At 41.0% G+C, this 20,947-nt stretch overlaps 1 protein-coding gene across 1 annotated transcript; it reads right to left on the minus strand.

Moving 5' to 3' along the window:
* Positions 1-19,746: 19,746 nt before the first annotated feature.
* LOC122110604 (vomeronasal type-1 receptor 1-like) lies at positions 19,747-20,658 on the minus strand. The gene has a single exon (XM_042683184.1). The coding sequence runs from the start codon at positions 20,656-20,658 to the stop codon at positions 19,747-19,749; it is 912 nt and encodes a 303-aa protein (XP_042539118.1).
* Positions 20,659-20,947: the final 289 nt, after the last annotated feature.

Genomic DNA, 20,947 nt, shown 5'->3' on the forward strand with positions numbered 1-20,947 from the left:
GCGCTCTACCGCTTGAGCCACAGCGCCACTTCCGGCTTTTTTTTCTGCTTATGTGGTGCTGAGGAATCGAACCCAGGGCTTCATGCATGCAAGGCAAGCACTGAGGCACATTCTCAGCCCTCTTTCAACTCTTTAATGAAATTGAAAGAGAAAGCTTACTACCAAATTCATTCTATGAAGCTATAATAACCCTCATCCCAAAATCAGGCAGGGACTCATCAAAGAAAGAAAACTATAGACTCATATCTTTGATGAACATTGATGCAAAACTTCTCAACAAAATTTTGGCCAATCGACTTCAACAATTCATCCAAAACATCATACACCACGATCAAACAGGATTCATTTCAGGGATGAAAAGCTGGTTCAATATAGGCAAATTAATTATCATAATTCATCACATCAACAAGAGCAAGGATAAGAAACACATGTTTATCTCAATAGATGCAGAAAAAGCATTTGACAAGATCCAACACGCCTTTATGATGATGGTGCTGGAAAAACTAGGAATCCATGGAACCTTCCCAATACAATAAAGGCTGTATATGACAAAACTACAGCCAGTATTATACTCAATGGTGAAAAACTAAAGCCATTTCCTCTAAACTCAGGAAGGAGACAAGGATGCCCACTCTCTCCACTGCTCTTCAATCTAGTATTAGAATGCCTAGCTACAGCAATAAGACAAGATGCAAACACAAAGGGGATCCAAAAAGGGAAAGAAGAACTAAAACTTCTACTTTAAATACAAGACATGGTCTTGTATTTAAAGAATCCCATGGACTCCACTCAATATTACTAAAGGTGATTCAAACCTTTGGCAAAGTAGCTGGGTATAAAATTAACCCCCCAAAAATCAATGGCTTTTCTGTATCCCAACAATAAGAAAAGTGTGGCTGGGGCTGGGAAGGTGGCTCAGTGGTAGAGCACTTGCTTTGCATGCCTGAGGCCCTGGGTTCGATTCCTCAGCACCACATAAGTAAAAACGAAAAAAAGCCGGAAGTGGCACTGTGGTGCAAGAGGTAGAGCGTTAGTCTTGAGCTGAAGACCTGAGGGACAGCGCCCAGGCCCAGAGATCAGGCCTCACAATCAGACACCCCCCCCCCAAAAGAAAAAAGAAAAGTGTGGCTGAAAGCAAGAAAGCAACTCCATTCATAATAGCCCCCAAAAAATAAAATACCTAGGAATTAACCAAGAAGTGAAAGACCTCTATGATGAAAACTATAAAAACCTGAAAAAGGAAATCAAAACAGAACTTAGAAAGTGGCAAAAACTCCCAACCAACCCAGATGCCCCTCAGTAGATGAATGGATCAAGAAAATGTGGTATATATACACAATGGAATTCTATGCCTCCATCAGAAAGAATGACATTTCCCCATTTGTTAGGAAATGGAAAGGCTTGGAAAAAATTATATTAAGTGAAGTAAGCCAGGCCCAAAGAAACATAGGTCCCATGGTTTCCCTTATTTGCAATATCTAGTATAGGTATGAGTCAAGCGGAAAAAGTCAGAGAATGTGATGTTAGGAAAACGAACCCTCAAATATGTATTTTAATGTTTTTGTTTCTTTCATGCATGTGTTTCTAACGCATTTATAAGATTATTTCTTTGTTGCTTTGTATGTCCCTCCCCCACAGTGTAACCCCCGCTTTCACTATATTTGATGTCAGTATAACATGTGGAGGAGACGGGGACAAACAAGTCGTTTAAGGATTCAGGTGAACCTGTTTCAACAATGAGAAGTACAAAATGTCATGTCAAAACCAGCTTTACAATGTCGGAGTGGGGGGGGAGGGGGGGTATGATTGGGTGGGGGGAGGGGGGAGGCTGGGAAGGGAGGTGAAGGGTAAACAAAGGAGGAGGCTGCAATGCTTGGTAAGAAATGTATGCATTATCCTGCCCATGTAATTGTAACCCCTCTGTACAGTATGTTCTCAAATAAAATTAAATTAAATTAAAAAAAAAAAAAACACAAAACAAAATACAAATAAAACCATACCTTAACTTACCGGCCAGGTTTTTGTGAATCTGTGGTGGGGTGTCTGGAGGGTCTTAGGAGGAGGATTCCAGACGAGCTCCAAGAAATGTTGTATGGACCCGGGACCCCCGAAAGACCACCGGAGACCACGACCAATGCAAACAGCAAAAGAGTCATTTATTTGCAAGCTCAAGCTTGGTCCTCCCTGCACTCGGTAACCGTTGATGCTAACAGGCCTCGAGCACAAAATCAGCACAGCTTTAATAGTATTGAACAAACAAGTTTAGTGGATTTCCACACAAGCAGTAACATGATTGATTAACGTTTATAAGGATTGCAGTCATTTTTATTAGCCCATGTACTGAGGTTTGAGGCCACCATAAACGCACCGCCCTTTTTCTGAACTATTGGTCCATGTTTGATGGTTTGATAGTTGCAAAACTGTTATGTATTGTTCTTAAGGGTGGGCAGGGTTGATGGCAACCTGTGGTTTTTCCAAGAACTGTTTTTTTCTCTCAGGGTTACTCTGAGGGCAGCCTAGCACAAGATTCGGGAGTTAATCTCAAAAATGGAGTTATGTGGAGGAGATGGGGAAAAACAAGTCGTTTAAGGATACAGGTGGACCCGATGCAACTATGAGAAGTACAAGTCTTCATGTCAAAAACGAACTTTACAACTTTGGTGCGGGGGGGGGGGGGGGGGGGGGGGGGAGCGGGGGAGGCTGGGAAGGGATGTGAAGGGTAAAAAAAGGAGGAGGCTGCAATGCTTGATAAGAAATGTACTCATTATCTTGCCCATGTAATTGTAACCCCTCTGGATAGTATGTTCACAAAAAATAAAAATTTAAATTTAAAAAAAAATGGAGTTACTTTAGCTCCAGGCCTTAGTTCAAGCCCGTTTTCAATTAAAAAAAAAAAGCTATCCAACCCAGATCCCAATAATCCTAGCAATGCAGGAAGCTGAGATCTGAGGATCACAGTTCAAAGCCAGCTTAGGAAGGAGGTCTGTGAGAGTCCAATCCCTATGAAATTCAGATACTAGGTCAAACTGCAAACTTGGCCACTGGCACGATCTTGTTGTCATGGAGGGGGAAGATGAATTCACACACACAGGAGATAGGGGTCTAAATTCCTACAGGCAGTGGCACCGACTTGGAGAATAGATACTGGAACTATCAGTCTTGTGCCTTGAACTTGACTCTTGAGCCCCTTGTGACACTGCCCCGTGGCCCTGACTCTCTCTAGGCCTGAACCAGCTCAGGCTCCATTATGCTTTGCCTCCCTCCTGAGGCTCTCCTCCTGTCATGATGGCATCCCAATTCAGCTCTCTATTGGAGCTGCTCTGGTTTGTTGATGCTGTTTTTCAGCTCTGTCTCCTCTTGCACGCCTCTTTTCTGAAGGTGTTAAGTGTATTTGAGGGGCTGCAGCTCTTTGTGACACAAGTCTACCTGCATTCCTTGGCTCTCCAATAAGACTCCAGACTCAACCTCTCAAAATGTGGCTTCTCTGTGTCTCATAACTGAATTCCTGTACCACACATTAAGTTATGCAGTGGTAGAGTGCTAGCTTGGAGGAAAAAAACTCATGCATAGTGGCCAGGCCCCGAGTTCAACCCACAAGACCAACAACAATAACAACAAAAGTATTCATGAAATATTATTTAAGAGCATGCTTAGTGAAACACTCTAATACTTGATAGAATAGTGAGACATCAAACAACATCTTTCCTATAAGGAATAATATTTCTTTTTTTTTCTGTTTCTTTTTGTCAGTTGTGGTGCCTGGGAGCTATTGCTGAACTTCTTGTTTACTCAAGGTTACTGCTCTTCCACATTGAGCCACAGCTCCTGGTTTTCTAATGATGAATTGGAGAGAAGAGTCTCAGGGACTTTCCTGCCCAGGTTGGCTTCCAAGCAGGATCCTTAGATCTCAGCTGCCTGAGTAGCCAGGATTAGAGACATGAGTCTGACAAGGGACATTTTTTCTTATAACAAAGGAGATTATCATAGGCTGTTAATGTGTCTTTGGTGTAGAGTGCTTGCCTAGCGTGCATGAAGGCCTGTGTTCAATTTCCCACTACACCATAAACAGAAAAAGCCAAAAGTGGTGCTGTGCCTCAAGTGGTAGAGCACTAGCTTTGAGCACAGAGAGGCTCAGGGACAGTGCCCAGGCCCTGAGTTCAAGCACCAGGACTAGCAAAAAAGTAAAAGCAGTTTATCTTAGATTGTAGTAGAGCTTCTCAAACCCCACCATCTTAGACTTTACTCTGAGCTTCTGTAACTCCATTTTGCTTTGTGACTCCATCTTAAAGATAGGATAGCACTTTACCTAGTTCCTTGTGGTTTGACATTAAAGATATAGTTTTCCTGTAGTCTCTAGGTAATGATCAAAGAGACAGTCATACAAAGAGGTCATGTTGCCCTTTCCCAATGCTTGCACTGATTAGTGTCTGTAATATCCTGCTTGTCTTACACTTGCAGGAACGAACCATAAGGGACTCTCCACCCCAGACTGAGCAAGGAAGTGGGTTTTCTGCCTTTCTTTTTTTTCCATCATGGGTCTTCAAATCTCTGCCTTGATGTTGTACCTCAGCTAAAGGCCATTGCCTACCACTTGAGCCACAGTGCCACATTTACTTTTCTAATGGTTAATTGGAGATAAGAGTCTCAAGGACTTTCCTGTCTGGGCAGGCTCTGAACTACAATCTTCAGATCTCAGGCTCCAGAGTAGCTAGGATTACAGGCATGAGCCACCGGTGCCTGGCTGGGTTTTCTGCTTTAAAAGAAACCCTAAGATCAGGCTTGGGACAGCTCAGTGGGACCCCAAAGCCCTAGTGTGGTCACTGGCTGGCTAACAAACACTTTCTATTGACTGTACTCTATGTCTGCGTGGTCTCTCCTGGTGGTCCTCCCCACAACAAGAGAAAAACAGTCAAAACTCTGTAAAACAGCAATTAATCATAAGAAAGATGGAAAGAAAAGAAAGATGTCTTAAGATATCCACATCACAAACAACAACAGAGACATACTTTATATGAAACACACACAGAAATTGCACAAATTTCAATTTGTTGTTTATTAGTCAAGAAGGATAGTCTGCATTTACTCTAGCAATTTCAAAAAAGAAATCCAAACAAGGCAGGAGGCTGAGAGCTGAAGATTACAGTTTGAAGCCAGCCTGAGCACACAAATCCACAAGACATTTTATACACAATTAACCCACAAAAGGCAGAAGAAGTGTGTCTCAAGTGATAGAACAGCAGCCTTGAGTGAAAAACTAATCAAGACACCACTGAGGACCTGAGTTCAAGCCTTTATCCTGCAAAACCCACATGGCTGTGGTTTCTCAATGCTCGGGGCTCTTCAGTGACTCAGGGAGAAGAGCACTCTCCAACTCTCTGATCATAAACAGTCTTCAAAGATGAAGAAAGGATGGGATGAAGTGGTTTCTGCTCACATACATAGATAAATTTACCCGTGAAATAGAGTATCAGGTCAAAAGATTTCCTCTGAAAAGGAACAACATAATCTATACATTGGAGGTCCATGGCTATTATCTTAACAACTCTGGAGGCTACGATGTCAGGACTGAGGTGGGGAGCCAGAACAGGGAGGAAAGTGAAGACTCTTATCTCCAAATAACCACCAGGAAAAACTAGAAGCAGTGCTGTGTAGCAGATGGTGGAACAATAGCCCTGAGTGAAAAGCTTAGGGAAAGCACCTAGGCACTGAGGTCATACCCACAACTGACAAAAAAATATCCTTTAGTAAGTTGCAGTAAAATAAGAGAGAAGACAGAGGAAAAGAGAACACATTGAGGAAATTGGCTGGAATGTGAAAGACAAGCCAAAGTATATTTAATTAAAATCAACTAGCTTCATACATTCATATAATTTTTCAGGTCACAATTTCTTCTTTTGCAAAATCTCTTCCAATGTCTATCATCAAATAATATACTATTGCTTTAAATGTAGGGCCAAATCACATTGAGAAATTACTCAGACAATAAAGTACAGAGCTATATTACATCATCTCAGCAGAGAATGCTGTACCCTTGAGCACACAAAGCTGTGTGGACTCCAGTATACAAAGGGATGTGGAGCTGCACCAAGACTGTTAACTGGGGCAGGAGAGAGGCCTGTGACTCTCACCCCCTCACCCAATCCTCCCCCCCCCCCCCACCAAAGTTGTAAAGTTCATTTTCGACATGACAACTTGTACTTCTCATTGTTGTAACGGGTCCACAGTTATCCTTAAACGACTTGTTTTTCCCCATCTCCTCCACAAATTGTACCGACATCAAATATAGTGAAAGCAGGGGTTATACTGTGGGGGAGGGACATACAAAGCAACAAAGAAATAATCTTGTAAATGCGTTATAAACAAATGCATGAAAGAAAAAAAAACATTTAAATACATATCTAAGGGTTCATTTTCCTAACATCACATTATCTGACCTTTTCCACTTGACTCATACATATACTAGATACTAGATATTGCAAATAAGGGAAACCATGGGACCTATGTTTCTTTGGGCTTGGCTTACTTCACTTAATATAATTTTGTCCAAGTCTTTCCATTTCCTAACAAATGGGGCAATGTCATTCTTTCTGATGGAGGCATAGAATTCCATTGTATATATATATATATATATATATATATATATATATATATATATATATATATATATATATATACCACATTTTCTTGATCCATTCATCTACTGAGGGGTATCAGGGTTGGTTCCATATCTTAGCTATGGTAAATAATGCTGCAATAAACATAGTTGTGCTGGTAGCTTTAGTGTGGTCTTGTTTGTAAACATTTGGATAAATGCCCCAAAAAAATGCCCATAGGGGAGCTCTATGTGAAGTCTTTTGAGGAACCTCCATACTGCTTTCCAAAGTGGTTGAACAAGTTTACACTCCCACCAACAATGAAGTAAGGTTCCATTCTGTCCACATCCCCTCCAGCATCTGTTGTTGATAGAGTTCTTGATTTTTGCCATTCTAACTGGGGTGAGGTGGTATCTCAATGTTGTTTTGATTTACAGCACCCACATTTTACAGAGAAGTTACTTCTGCATTTTCTTCATGAGTTCCATTTAGTATAGTCACTTGCCTGAGAAGAATAGCAGCTTACTCAGTAGGAATTGGCTGTCAGGACAGAAGAGCAAAGGCAGTGATCACAACATGTGTGCTCAGCCACTCAGCCCAAGATAAAGGCTCAGGACTGTGTGATCTCATCTCCTCCATGGACATGCTCATCATGTCACCTGGAAGTGCGGTGATACTGTGGGCAGGGGGAAATTCCATGTGACAAACACTGGAGAATTGTGGATACTGATGAGCAGAACTGAACTTCCACAACCACTTCCAACATATGTGACCCCATGGTTAGGGAAGTCTAGGGAATATGGGGAAATTTTTGAAGACAATCTCATTAGAAGTGAGTAGAGGAACTGAAATCTACTGTATAAAAGTGTGAAACTGAGCAAATGGCTTTCATGAATTTTGGGGTGATTTTTTTCCTTTTGTCTCCAAGATGTGGTTTCTTTCTTTAGAAAACCACTATGTTAAAGAATAAAAAATAAAAAAGTTGGGCACTGGTGGCTTTTGCTTATAATCCAAACTATTCAGGAAGCTGTGATTTGAGGACTGCAGGTTGAAGCCATCCCAGGAAAAATAGTCCAAGACTCTTATCTCTACAAACATACTGTCAAGCTGGGTGCTAGTTGGTCATGCCTGTAATCCTAGATACTCAGGAGATTGAGATCTGAGGATCACCAGCCTGGGCTAGACAGTTCATGAGACTGTTATCTCTGATAAACCACTAGAAAACCAGAATTTGAGCTTTGCTCAAGTGGTATGTAGAGTGCTAGCCTTGAGGTGAAGAGCCCAGTCCCTGAGTTCAAGCCCTAGGACCCACAAAAACAAAACAAAAAACTACTAAGACAATGCTGTAAGTACACTGTAGCTCAAGTGGTTGAGCACCAATTGTGAGCACAAAGAGGCTCAGGACTAGTGTCCAGGGGCTGAGTTCAAGCCTCAGGACAGGCTGGTGGGAAAAAAAGACAATATTCCAAGTGGAAGTACCATGTACTATGTGATGGTTAATGATGCTTAAATTATCAAGGCTCAAGGGGTTCTGGGAAGATGGCGGAGGAGAAGATGGAATCTGAACAAGCTCTCGCATAGAAAGCAGTTTTAGAGTTCCAGTGAACAGTCCTAAGCCAGAGAATCACACCAAGTGTGCCATCACAGGACAGAGAGTTAGACAAGAGAGGGAAAGCCAAGGCAAGAAGACACATCTGAGCGCTTGCCAGCAGCCGCCGCGACGGCGGCAGCAGGGTCGTGGCGGAGACCGCAGCCGGGGCCATACATGAGCGCTCACACAGAGAGTCCAGAACGAAGGAGCCAGACACAGCGGGCGAGCGGATTATACTCAACACCAGCAAGAACCGACAAGGAGCGGACATCTTCATCCTGCAGTTTGCAGACCAGAGAAGACCCAGGATCCAAGACTCGGCGTGAGTAGAAGCCCGACGTCCTCACTCCTTCTCAGGGAGCAGAGGAGGGAAGGCCACCCCTCCCCACCCCCAGCACCGGTGATCTCCATCTTGGATACCGACAAAGCTCGGAGGAGCTGCCAGCTCCAACTCAGGCCTTGGAATAAAACGAGTCATTTAGCAGGTCACAAGAACTTAACGGTGAAGTGACCTGCCAGACTCAGCTCCATCCAGGGAAAAGTCACCCAGCTCAGGCGCCAGCCATTGGAGTGGCTTTCCTCACTGGGTAACCAGAGCCAGAGGCTGCCCCTCCCCCTAGCAGCCTCCACAATCAATTGAAAAACAGAAACCCTGAGAATGGCTCCAGGCTGGGCGCTGTGAGTTTTTTCACAAAATAGCCCCAGGGAAAAGCTACTGATTGTTGAAAGGCCTCAACTCTACCCAGAACCTAGCCTCACCACTGCATCCCCCTCTTTTGTGATTCTCAAAGCAGATCACCCTCCCATTAAACTAATCTGGGAGGGGGATCTCAAAATCTTGGGTAAAGCAGAGCATTTTTCTGCCTGTTCGAACAAACTGACTTAAGAAACCAATCAAGCCACTGGACCTCAAGCTGACCAGAGACTCCAACAAGAGGCTGGTTACAGACAAAAGGGAGATACAGGATTCTTCCCACCCCTCCCAAAAAAATAAAAAAAAAAAAAAATCAAAGAACTTTTTTTTTTCTTTTTTTTTTCTTTCTTTTTTTTTTTTTTTTTTTTGGTACCTTATATATATAAAAAAAATTTTTTCCTTTTCTAAAAATTTTATTAATCTTTAATTTTTGCCTTTTTTGAAAAAATAATTGTTTTCCAGTAACTTTTTTTTCTTCTTATAATTTTTATTTTAGGAATACATGAATGTGCGTTTTCCTTTCTTTTCTTGTCTTCTTTCTCTTTTTCTTTCTTTTTTAACTATCTATTTGTTTTTTGTCTAGCTCTACTGAACTTCTGATCTTTTTTTCTCACTTTCTTATCCTTTTCACCTTCTCCTCTCTTTTGATCCTCTTTATGTGACTTAACTCTTGTCCTGCACATCCTCAGATAAACCCGTAGTTAACTAGTAGACCCTATCCCCCATTGTGTACACACTTAATCCACAAATTTATTACTCAATTCAAAATCTCTGCGACTTAAATTCCTTAATAGCAGTACTACCTCTTTATACCTATATAATATTTTAAGCATTTTTTTAAGTTTTTCACTTCTCCTCTATGTCCCTTCCCTTCTCTTAATATACTCACATTCCTCTCTAAATAGATGGTCTTTTAATCTCCATAATAATATTAATTTTTATGTTTCTATTTTTTTCTGGTCTCTTTTCATTTCCCTTTCCCTTTCTTCTTTTTCTCTCTCTCCTCTACTTGCATCCTACCCAACCTATTTCCTGCATTGGGATTAGGACATAGTTAACTCTCCCTGTGCCTCCCCACACCAATCTATTCCTATTTTTTACCCACATCTCTCCCTAACCCTAATAATTTCTGGTTTTCCAAATTCTTCTCTGCGGTTTGAAGCCCATTAACATATAGTTGTTTATTGTTGAATAGATGTATCTGTTGAACTAGATTGTATCTGTAGACTATTGACTGTACAAAGGCAAACTTTGATTGATGGTTGCCTTAAGGTAGTGTTCTAGCACAAAACTGGTGCTATTTTCATCTCAAATGGGCAGAGTAAGCAGGAAAAACACAAGAAAAATGGCAAATCCGGATATCTCAATTCCCAATCTTGATAATCAGGGGTCAGAACAGATAATGAATAATCCAGAGGAGAGTTCCCAAATAGCTCTACAAACACTGCTGGCAAACATAATAAATGAGAAGTTTGACAAATTACAAAGGACTCTGTATGAGCGTGAAAGGGAGAGAGAGGAGGCATCCCAAAAGCTTATATAGGAATATCATAAGCGTGAGGAAGCTACTCAAAAACTGATACAGGATTTGCGTGAACAACTTGAGAATACTCAAAGAGAAAGGGAGAAATGGCGTGAGCAGGCTGAGAACACTCAAAGAGAACTGCAGGAATCCCACGAACGGGAGGAAGCTAATCAAAGAGTAATACAGGGATTGAGAGACCAGGTAGAGAATACACAAAGATCACTAAAGGCATTCATGGAATCCATAAACAAAGAACTGAAGGAAGTCAGGGAGACCACAAAGGGAATGCTGAATGGAACCCAACAGAAGGAATGGGAGTCCAAAGAAACCATAACCAATCAACTAAGTGATTTGAGAACAAACACTGAACACCAAATTAAGGAAGTAAAGAAATTCATACAAAACCTAAAACAGAGCTTCAACAAAGAACTTGAAGCCATCAAAGCTGACCAATTAGAAGGAAAAGAGATAAAAAACAAAGTAGAGAGTCTTGACAGCAGGTTAGACCATGCAGAAGATCGAATCTCAGGGATTGAAGACAGCCTAGATATCATAGAGAAAGAACATACAACCATCCAAGACAAGTCCAAGAAATATGATAGATCTATCCAACACCTGGAAGACACCATCAGAAGGCCTAATCTAAGGATAATGGGTGTAGAGGAGCACCTAGAAACAGAAGTTAATGGTCTAGGAAATTTGTTTAACAGGATCCTAGCAGAGAACTTCCCAAACATACAAAAAGATAGGCCTATTCAGATACAAGAAGCTTTTAGAACCCCAAATAGACCAGACCAGAATAGGACATTCCACCGTCACATTATAATCCACACAGGATCAACTCAGAACAAGGAAAAGATCCTTAAAGCTGTCAGGGAGAAAAGGGTAATCACCTATAAAGGGAAACTAATTAGAATCACCACAGATTTCTCAGCAGAGACAATCAAAGCAAGAAGAGCCTGGAATGATGTATGCAATGACCTAAAAACAAACAACTATCAACCAAGAATACTGTACCCAGCTAAACTCTCCTTCATAACTGAAGGCCAAATAAAAACCTTCCATAGCAAAGAAAAATTGAAACAATACATCTCCACCAAACCAGCCCTACAAAAGATTCTTAAAGATGTCCTACACATAGAAAACCAACAAGACCGCAATAAAGGCCAAGAAACTGCACCCAAACTGAGAATCCAAGAACCATAGGAAGAAACCAGTTTTCACAGCCCCCAAGAAGGTGGATAACATGGCAGGAACTCCCAAATACCTCTCAGTCCTATCTATTAACGTTAACGGACTGAACTCTCCAATTAAGCGACATAGACTGTCTAGTTGGATTAAAAAACAAGACCCTTCTATCTGCTGCCTGCAGAAGTCACATCTTGCCCGTAAAAACAAACACATTTTCAATGTTAAAGGCTGGAACAAAATCTACCAAGCAAACGGCCCCCATAAACAGGCGGGAGTTGCAATCCTAATATCAGATAAAACAGACTTCAAATTAAAATTCGTGAGAAGAGATAAAGAAGGTTGCTACATACTAATTAAGGGATCTCTCCTTCAGGAGGATATTACAATTCTAAATATCTATTCGCCAAACAATGGAGCACCCAAATTTATCAAAGAAACACTACTTTCCCTCAAATCCCATATAGATCCAAAGACATTAATTGTTGGGGATTTTCACACACCACTCTCCCCACTAGATAGATCAACTCGGCAAAAACTCAACAGAGAAACTGCAGATCTAAACAGCTGCATAGATCAACTAGACTTAACAGACATCTACCGAACATTTCACCCAGCAGCATCAGAATACACGTTTTTCTCAGCAGCACATGGAACGTTTTCTAAAATAGACCACATTTTAGGCCACAAAGCAAACTTGTCTAAATTCAGAAACATTGAAGTTATACCTTGCATCCTCTCTGACCACAAGGGAATAAAAGTAGAACTCAACACCAAAAGCCACCAAAGAAAGTCCGGTATCACATGGAGGCTGAACAACACACTGCTGAATCATGAGTGGGTCATGGAAGAGATTAGAAAGGAAATTCAAATGTTCATGCTATTCAACAAAAATGAACACACAAATTACCAGCTCCTCTGGGACACAGCAAAGGCAGTACTCAGAGGCAAGTTTATAGCTCTGAGCTCCTACATCAACAAATTGGAGAGATCTGGAACTAACAATTTAATGACACATCTCAACCTCCTTGAAAAAGAGCAGCAAGATAAACCCCAATCCAGTAGACAAAAAGAAATAATCAAAATTAAATCAGAATTAAATGAATTAGAATCCAAAAAAACTATAGAAAGAATCAACAAAACAAAGAGTTGGTTCTTCGAAAAAATTAACAAAATTGACAGACTCTTAGCAAATCTTATCAGAAAAAGAAGAGAACACACCCAAATTAATAAACTCAGAGATGAGAATGGAAACATCACCACGGAAACAACCAAGATTCAGAACATTATAAGGGAATACTTCTCAAAACTTTATGCTAATAAGTTTGAGAACTTGACAGAAATGGACCTTTTCCTAGCAAATATTGACATGCCAAAACTAAACCAAGATGAGTTAAACTATCTTAACAGGCCCATATCAAGCATTGAAATAGAAACAGCAATAAGAGACCTCCCAGCGAAGAACAGTCCAGGACCAGATGGTTTTACAGCGGAATTTTACAAGGCCTTCAAAGCAGAGCTCACACCAATACTCCTCCAACTCTTCAATGAAATTGAAAGAGAAAGCTCACTACCGAACACATTCTATGAAGCTATCGTAACCCTCATCCCAAAACCAGGCAGGGACTCATCAAAGAAAAAGAACTACAGACCCATTTCTTTGATGAATATTGATGCAAAACTTCTCAACAAAATTTTGGCCAATGGACTTCAACAATTCATCCAAAAAATCATACACCACGATCAAACAGGATTCATTTCAGGGATGCAAAGCTGGTTCAATATACGCAAATCAATTAATATTATTCATCACATCAACAGAAGCAAGAATAAGAACCACATGGTTATCTCAAAAGATGCAGAAAAAGCATTCGACAAGATCCAACACCCCTTCATGATGAAGGTTTTGGAAAAATTAGGAATCCATGGAACATTCCTCAATACAATAAAGGCTGTATATGACAAACCTACAGCCAGCACTATACTCAATGGTGAAAAACTAAAGCCATTTCCTCTTAACTCAGGAACAAGACAAGGATGCCCACTCTCTCCACTTCTCTTCAATCTAGTATTAGAATGCCTAGCTACAGCAATAAGACAAGATGCAGACATAAAGGGGATCCAAATAGGGAAAGAAGAAATAAAACTCTCCCTCTTTGCAGATGACATGATCTTGTATTTAAAGAATCCCATAGACTCCACTCTCAAATTACTCAAGCTGATTCAAAACTTTGGCAAAGTAGCAGGTTATAAAATTAACCCCCAAAAATCAATGGCTTTTCTGTATGCCAACAATGAGAAAAGTGTGGCTGAAATTAGGAAATCAACTCCATTTGTAATATCCCCACAAAAAATAAAATACCTAGGAATTAACTTAACTAAAGAAGTGAAGGACCTCTATGATGAAAACTTTAAAATCTTGAAAAAGGAAATCAACACAGAACTAAAAAAAATGGCAAAGCCTCCCATGCTCCTGGATTGGAAAGATTAACATCGTGAAAATGGCAATACTTCCCAAGGCTATCTACAAATTCAACGCGGTACCTATCAAGATTCCGACCTCATTCTTCAAGGAAATAGAAGAGGCAATCCAAAAATTCATATGGAACAATAAAAGACCCCGAATAGCAAAAACGCTCCTCAACGGAAAGAACACTGCTGGAGGAATATCAATACCAAATTTCAAACTCTACTATAAAGCCATAGTAATCAAAACAGCTTGGTATTGGCATAAGAACAGACCTCAGGACCAATGGAATAGAATTGAAAACCCAGAAATGAACCTACAGACCTATAGCCATCTAATCTTCGATAAGGGAGCTAAAACTATAGAATGGAAGAAAGACAGCCTCTTCAGTAAATGGTGCTGGTAAAATTGGTTAACTACATGTAGAAAACTAAAGCTAGATCCTTATATATCACCCTGCACCAGAATCAACTCCAAATGGATCAAAGACCTTGAACTCAAAGCAGACACTCTGAAAACATTACAGGATGGAATAGGAGAAACCCTGGGTCTCCTTGGCTCAGGCCGAAATTTTCTGAATAGAGACCCGGAAACACAACAAATCAAAGAAAGGTTGGACAAATGGGATTGCATAAAGTTGCAGAGCTTCTGCAGGGCAAATGACATAGCTAGCAAGATCAATAGAAAGCCCACGGATTGGGAGAAGATCTTTACTAGCCATACAACGGGCAAGGGTCTCATATCTAAAATATACTTGGAACTCAAAAAATTAAACCCCCCAACAACAAATCCTCAAAGAAACAACTGCCCAATAAATAAGTGGGCGAAAGACTTAAAGAGAAACTTCTCTGAAGAAGAAAGAAGGATGGCCAATAGACACATGAAGAAATGTTCAACATCCCTAGCCATAAAAGAAATGCAAATCAAAACAACATTGAGATATCACCTCACCCCAGTTAGAACGGCAAAAATCAAGAACTCTAACAACAACAGATGTTGGAGGGGATGTGAACAGAAAGGAACCTTACTTCATTGTTCGTGGGAATGTAAACTTGTTCAACCACTTTGGAAAGCAGTATGGAGGTTCCTCAAAAGACTTCACATAGAGTTCCCCTATGACCCAGCAATCCCACTTTTGGGCATTTACCCAAATGTTTACAAACAAGACCACACTAAAGCTACCAGCACAACTATGTTTATTGCAGCATTATTTACCATAGCTAAGATATGGAACCAACCCAGATGCCCCTCAGTAGATGAATGGATCAAGAAAATGTGGTATATATACACAATGGAATTCTATGCCTCCATCAGAAAGAATGACATTGCCCCATTAGTTAGGAAATGGAAAAACTTGGAAAAAATTATATTAAGTGAAGTAAGCCAGGCCCAAAGAAACATAGGTCCCATGGTTTCCCTTATTTGCAATATCTAGTATATGTATGAGTCAAGCGGAAAAGGTCAGATAATGTGATGTCAGGAAAATGAACCCTTAGATATGTATTTTAATGTTTTTTTCTTTCATGCATGTGTTTCTAACGCATTTATAAGATTATCTCTTTGTTGCTTTGTATGTCCCTCCCCCACAGTATAACCCCTGCTTTCACTATATTTGATGTCAGTATAACTTGTGGAGGAGATGGGGAAAAACCAGTTGTTTAAGGATACAGGTGGACCTGTTGCAACAATGAGAAGTACAAGTTGACATGTCCAAAACAAGCTTTACAACGTCGGTGGGGGGGGGGGGTGGAAGGGGAGGAAGGAGAAGGATTGGGATTGGGGGGGGAGGGGGGGTGCTGGGAAGGGATGTGAAGGGTAAACCAAAGGAGAAGGCTGCAATGCTTGGTAAGAAATGTATGTATTATCCTGCCCATGTAATTGTAACCCCTCTGTACAGTATGTTCACAAATAAAATTAAATTAAATTAAAAAAAATTATCAAGGCTCAGAGATATGTTTTACAGCAGACTCTTTAATGTTTTCACATGATCTTTATAAATTTCCACATGCTCACTTATTCCAGCCATTTGACCTTCAGAGATAGAGAATATAAAAAACCTGAATGCCACTCTTCCTCTGAACACAGCATGACCATATCGCCTAAATCTAAGGGCATCTGTATATGAAAATCAAAACAAAGTCTGTGCTTAGAGGGAAACTTCAAAAGGGAAAGACCCAAAATTTTCAACTCTCATCATTTCTTACAGAGAAAGAAAATAATAGCAAGGTAAACACAATATGAAAGTAAAGAAGAACAGCATAAGTGTAAGTGAAAGGTATAAAAAGAGCAATAGAGGGCTGGGAAGGTGGCTCAGTGGTAGAGCATTTGCCTTGTATGCATGTGACCCTGGGTTCGATTCCTCAGCACCACATAAGCAGGAAAAAAGCCAGAAGTTGCGCTGTGGCTCAAGTGGTAGTGTGCTAGCCTTGACCAGAAGAGCTGAGGGACAGCGCCCAGGCCCAGAGTTCAGGCCCCACTACTGGACCCAAAAAAAAAAAAAAGAGAGAGAGCAATAGAAAATTCAGTGAGCTTGGCAGCGGTACCTCATGCCTGTAATGCTTGCTACTCAAGATGTTATCTGAGGATTGCAGTTCAAACCCAGACCAGGGAGGAAAGTCCATGAGACTCTTACCTTCAATTAACAACCAGAAAACAGGAAGTAGCATGGTGGCTCAAGTGGTAGAGCACTCAACTTGAGCTGAAGTGCTCAGGGACAACGCCCAGGACCAGAGCTAAAAACCCATAACTGATGTTAAAAAAAGAAAGGAAGAAAGAAAAGTCAGTGAACCCAATGTTGGGTGTTTGAAAAGACCAAAGAATTGTACAAAACTTTTACTTAGATTGGCAAAGGAAAAATCAGGAGATTCAAATTACTGAACCAGAAATGGAAGTGCACACACATGATTCCTGACCTGTAGAAATGCAAAACAGAGACAGGAAAGGTGGCTCAATTTTATTATCTTAGCTCTTCAGGAGGCTGAGATTAGGAGAACAAGCAAAAAGTACACAAGACCCCATCTCCAAAATAGCCTACAAGCTGGGCAGAGTTGGCTGATGTCTGTAATCATGGCTACATGGAAACTGATGTCTGAGGATCAGTGTTTGAAGCCAGACCAGGCAGAAAAGCCGGTGAGACTCTTACTTCAAAATAACCACAGAAAAGCTGGTAGTGAAGCTGAGGCTCAGATGGTAAAGAGCTACCCTTGAGCACAAAAGCTCAGGGATAGCACCCAGGACCTGAGTTCAAACCCCTGGAATGGCACAACACAAAACCAGAATAAAAAACAGGAACAAAGTCCAAGGCTGGAGTCATGGCGAAAGTGGTAGAAGACCAGCAGAGTAAGCAGTTTAAACTACCAGAGGCCCTGAATTCATGTACTTGTACCTGCAGAAAAAGAAAAAGAAAGAAAGACAGAAAGATGGGTACACACACACACACACACGCATGCACGCACACACACACGCATGCACGCACACACACACACACACACAGAATGGATTCTAACAATTACATATAATTAGGAATGTTAAAATATCTAGAAGGCTGGGAAGGGATGTGAAGGGTAAACAAAGGAGGAGGCTGCAATGCTTGATAAGAAATGTACGCATTATCCTGCCCATGTAATTGTAACACCTTTGTACAGTATGTTCACAAAAAAAAATAAAATAAAATTTTAAAAAAATATCTAGGAACACTACCTCTGACAAAATTGACTCAAGGAAGCAGACATTGTTGACACATGCATATAATTGTAGCTACTCAGGAGGCTGAGATTTGAGGATTGCTGTTGGAAACCAGCCATGACAAGAAATCCATCAGATTCTTATCTCCAACAAAGTACTCAGAAAAGACCAAAAATGGTGCTATGGTTCAAGTGGTAGAGCACTAGTCTTGATCCAGCAAAGCTCAGGGACAACACACAGGACCTCAGTTCAAGCCCCAGGACCAGAAAAAAAGGAACAAGAAAAGAAAACTTGAATCAGAAAATAGCAAGGAACCTGAATAACAAAGAAGGGATTGCATCTGTAGTATAAAGCCTCCCAACACGGACAATCCCATAGAAACTCACGAACATACACACTATCACACACAGTTTTTTACCTATATTTGAATCATCACTATGAGATGATGTATATTCTAGTAAGAGATTATAGTAATTTAGTAAAACTAAAACCTGTGAAACTTTGTCAAATGCAATGTACATTTTACTTGAACATTGACTAAATCATCTTCAGGATGACTGCTGGTATTATGCATGAGGCTAGGCCTCACACTGAGTCTGTCATAATTTTTAGGACAAGGATGAAATTCTGGACTGGTCCCAGGTTACATTTATGAACCAGCAGTGCCACAAGTTTTCTGCTTGACCTGACACCGTGTCTCCTGGTCCAGGTCAAGCATGGCGGATGTCTTCAGATCTCTGAAATACCCATCATCCACAGGGGAGACCTTTCTAGAATACTCTTCTTACCTGAAGATGCTGGATCTATATATGCTTCAAGGTAATATATTTTCAGGTACCTATGTGACAAACCAATAAGTAATAACACTTTATTTTTGTGCTAAGTATTGAACTTTATTTCCAAGTTTAATACTTCTAGTCATTACACTTACTCAGCACAATTCATGAGATCATGAAGAAAAATCAAGTGCAATTCCTGCATAATATGGTGAAAACATTCATCCTCTGGTATCTGAGTTACTGCAAATTAACTTAAACCTTATGCAATACTTGCTTAGTGAACTAACAGTAAAAGATCTTAGGCCACATTACCTATATTGAAATTTTCTATAACTTTATTTTATTTGAGATTCAGGTAGGACCTGCGTAGGCAGGACCTTCACCACTGAGATACTACCATAGTCTGCTTTCAGTCAGTTTTACACAGATTGTTCAATAACACCTTCTATTACACACTCATTTAATAATTTCAAAGATAAAAATTTATGCCAGGCTCTGGGGGCTCTCGCCTGTAATCCCAGCTACTCGGGAGGCTGAGATCTGACTATTGCAATTGGAAGCCAGCCTGGCAGGAAAGTCCATGACACTGTTCTCTCCAGTAAACTATTCAGAGAACATCTGAAGTGGTTCTGTGGGACAAATAGGTAGAGTGTTATCCTTGAGCAAAAGAGCTCTGAGAAAGTGTCCAGGCCCAGAGTACAAGTCCTACAACGAATAATAATAATGATAATGCTCAAAGATTGATCCAAGTTGGATACAGTGGCTCACAGATGCAAGGTTCAATCAGGAGGATTCAGATCAAACGCCAGCCCAGGAAAAGTGTTCACAAGATTCCCCCTCCAATACTAGCTGGGTGTGGTTGTGTACACCAGAAATCCCAGTCATCTGTGAGGCTGGGATGGTTGTAGTGATAGGTCAGCCTGGGAAAAAAACAATTCCTTAAGACTCTATCTAAAAAATAAAATCTCAGGATCTCTGTTCACATCTGTCATCCCAGGTACTTCAGGAAACATATGATATGAGTATGAAGGTACAGCCTGACCTGGGTTTAAAGCAAGGGTATTGCTCAAAAATAACCAGAGTGAAAAAGAACAAGAGTAGGTCTCTATTAGTAGAGTCCCTTCCCTAGCAGTGCAGTGTAAATGCCACTCCTGCAAAAACAAAGCTATGAACCAATTGTAAAATTGAATGTAATGGGTTGGTTCAAACAAATCATGAAAATCCTTTATTCAGTGTAGGAATGAAAAACCTGAGTGATACGAATGTCAGTGCTGATGAGCACAAAGGGGCTGAGTACTGAGAAACATGCACCCAGGAACACAGACGTGTCCACCAGCCATAGGTTTGGTGTCATATGTAGACCAACACAAAGAGTGAACATGGCAGAGAGGCAGTAGAAGGAGACGAACATGCTCACCAGGGTCAGGATGGTGCGTGTGGCCCTGGCCTCATGGTCAGTTCTTCGGGAAGCAATGTAGCTATGAATGTGCTGGACCCTCTGCTTGTGTCTATGCAGGACAAGGACCATGGAGCCACTGGTCCACATCATGAAAACCAAGCACATAATATCAGTGGAAAGGAATAAGACTATTTGTGATAAATGTACAAATGATTTTGATGTCGTTGATCCTAAGGCGCAGTATCTATAATGCATGAGCAAAGTGGCATTTTGTCTGTGTCTTGGGCCAATCACTCTCAGAGGCACAGAAACATTGACCAGGAGCTGCAGGATCCAGAAAAGGAATCCACAGATTCCAAAGCAGTTGGGGAATCTAGTAGTGATCTTCCACCAAGCATTTCTAGTGCAAAGCTTTGAGACCTGGAAGCCACTCAGAAGGCAGGTGGCATTAAGAGAAACCCCTCTGGCTACTCTGTAGAAATACAAAACAACTTTACATGCGGCATCATCCAGGAAGTACTTCCATCCAAATCCTTCCATGGCCCGAGGGATCCCAGTGGATAAAACAACCACATTGTTGGCAAAGACCAGATGGCTGAGGATGGGGTCGGTGAGCCTCACCTTCTGTCCAGTGAGGAGGGTGTAGCTATAAAAACAAAGGAGATAGGAGTTCCCCAGGACCCCAGCGACAGTCTGAGTGAGGAAGGCAAACCCCATTTCAATGTCAGCTTGGGCCATCTCTTCTGTCTCTTCATCTAGGAAATCATGGATTTTATTGTGACACAAAAAAGAGCATGAACACAAAACTAGTATGAACATGTTAGCCAAGCCAGATGCATGAGGATCGCAGTTTGAAGCCAGTTCAGGCAGAAAAGTCTCCATCAGACTCTCATCTCCAAATAACCACTCATATACCAGAAGTGAACTATGGCTTAGTAGGTAGAGCACTATCCTTGAGCATAAACAGGCTCATGCAGAGCACCAAGGCCCTGAGCCTAAGCCCAAGAACCAACAGAAAAAAAAAGCC

This window comes from Dipodomys spectabilis, unplaced genomic scaffold (assembly GCF_019054845.1).
Source record: "Dipodomys spectabilis isolate Male_0828 unplaced genomic scaffold, ASM1905484v1 ptg000080l, whole genome shotgun sequence".
Classification (NCBI taxonomy): domain Eukaryota; kingdom Metazoa; phylum Chordata; class Mammalia; order Rodentia; family Heteromyidae; genus Dipodomys; species Dipodomys spectabilis.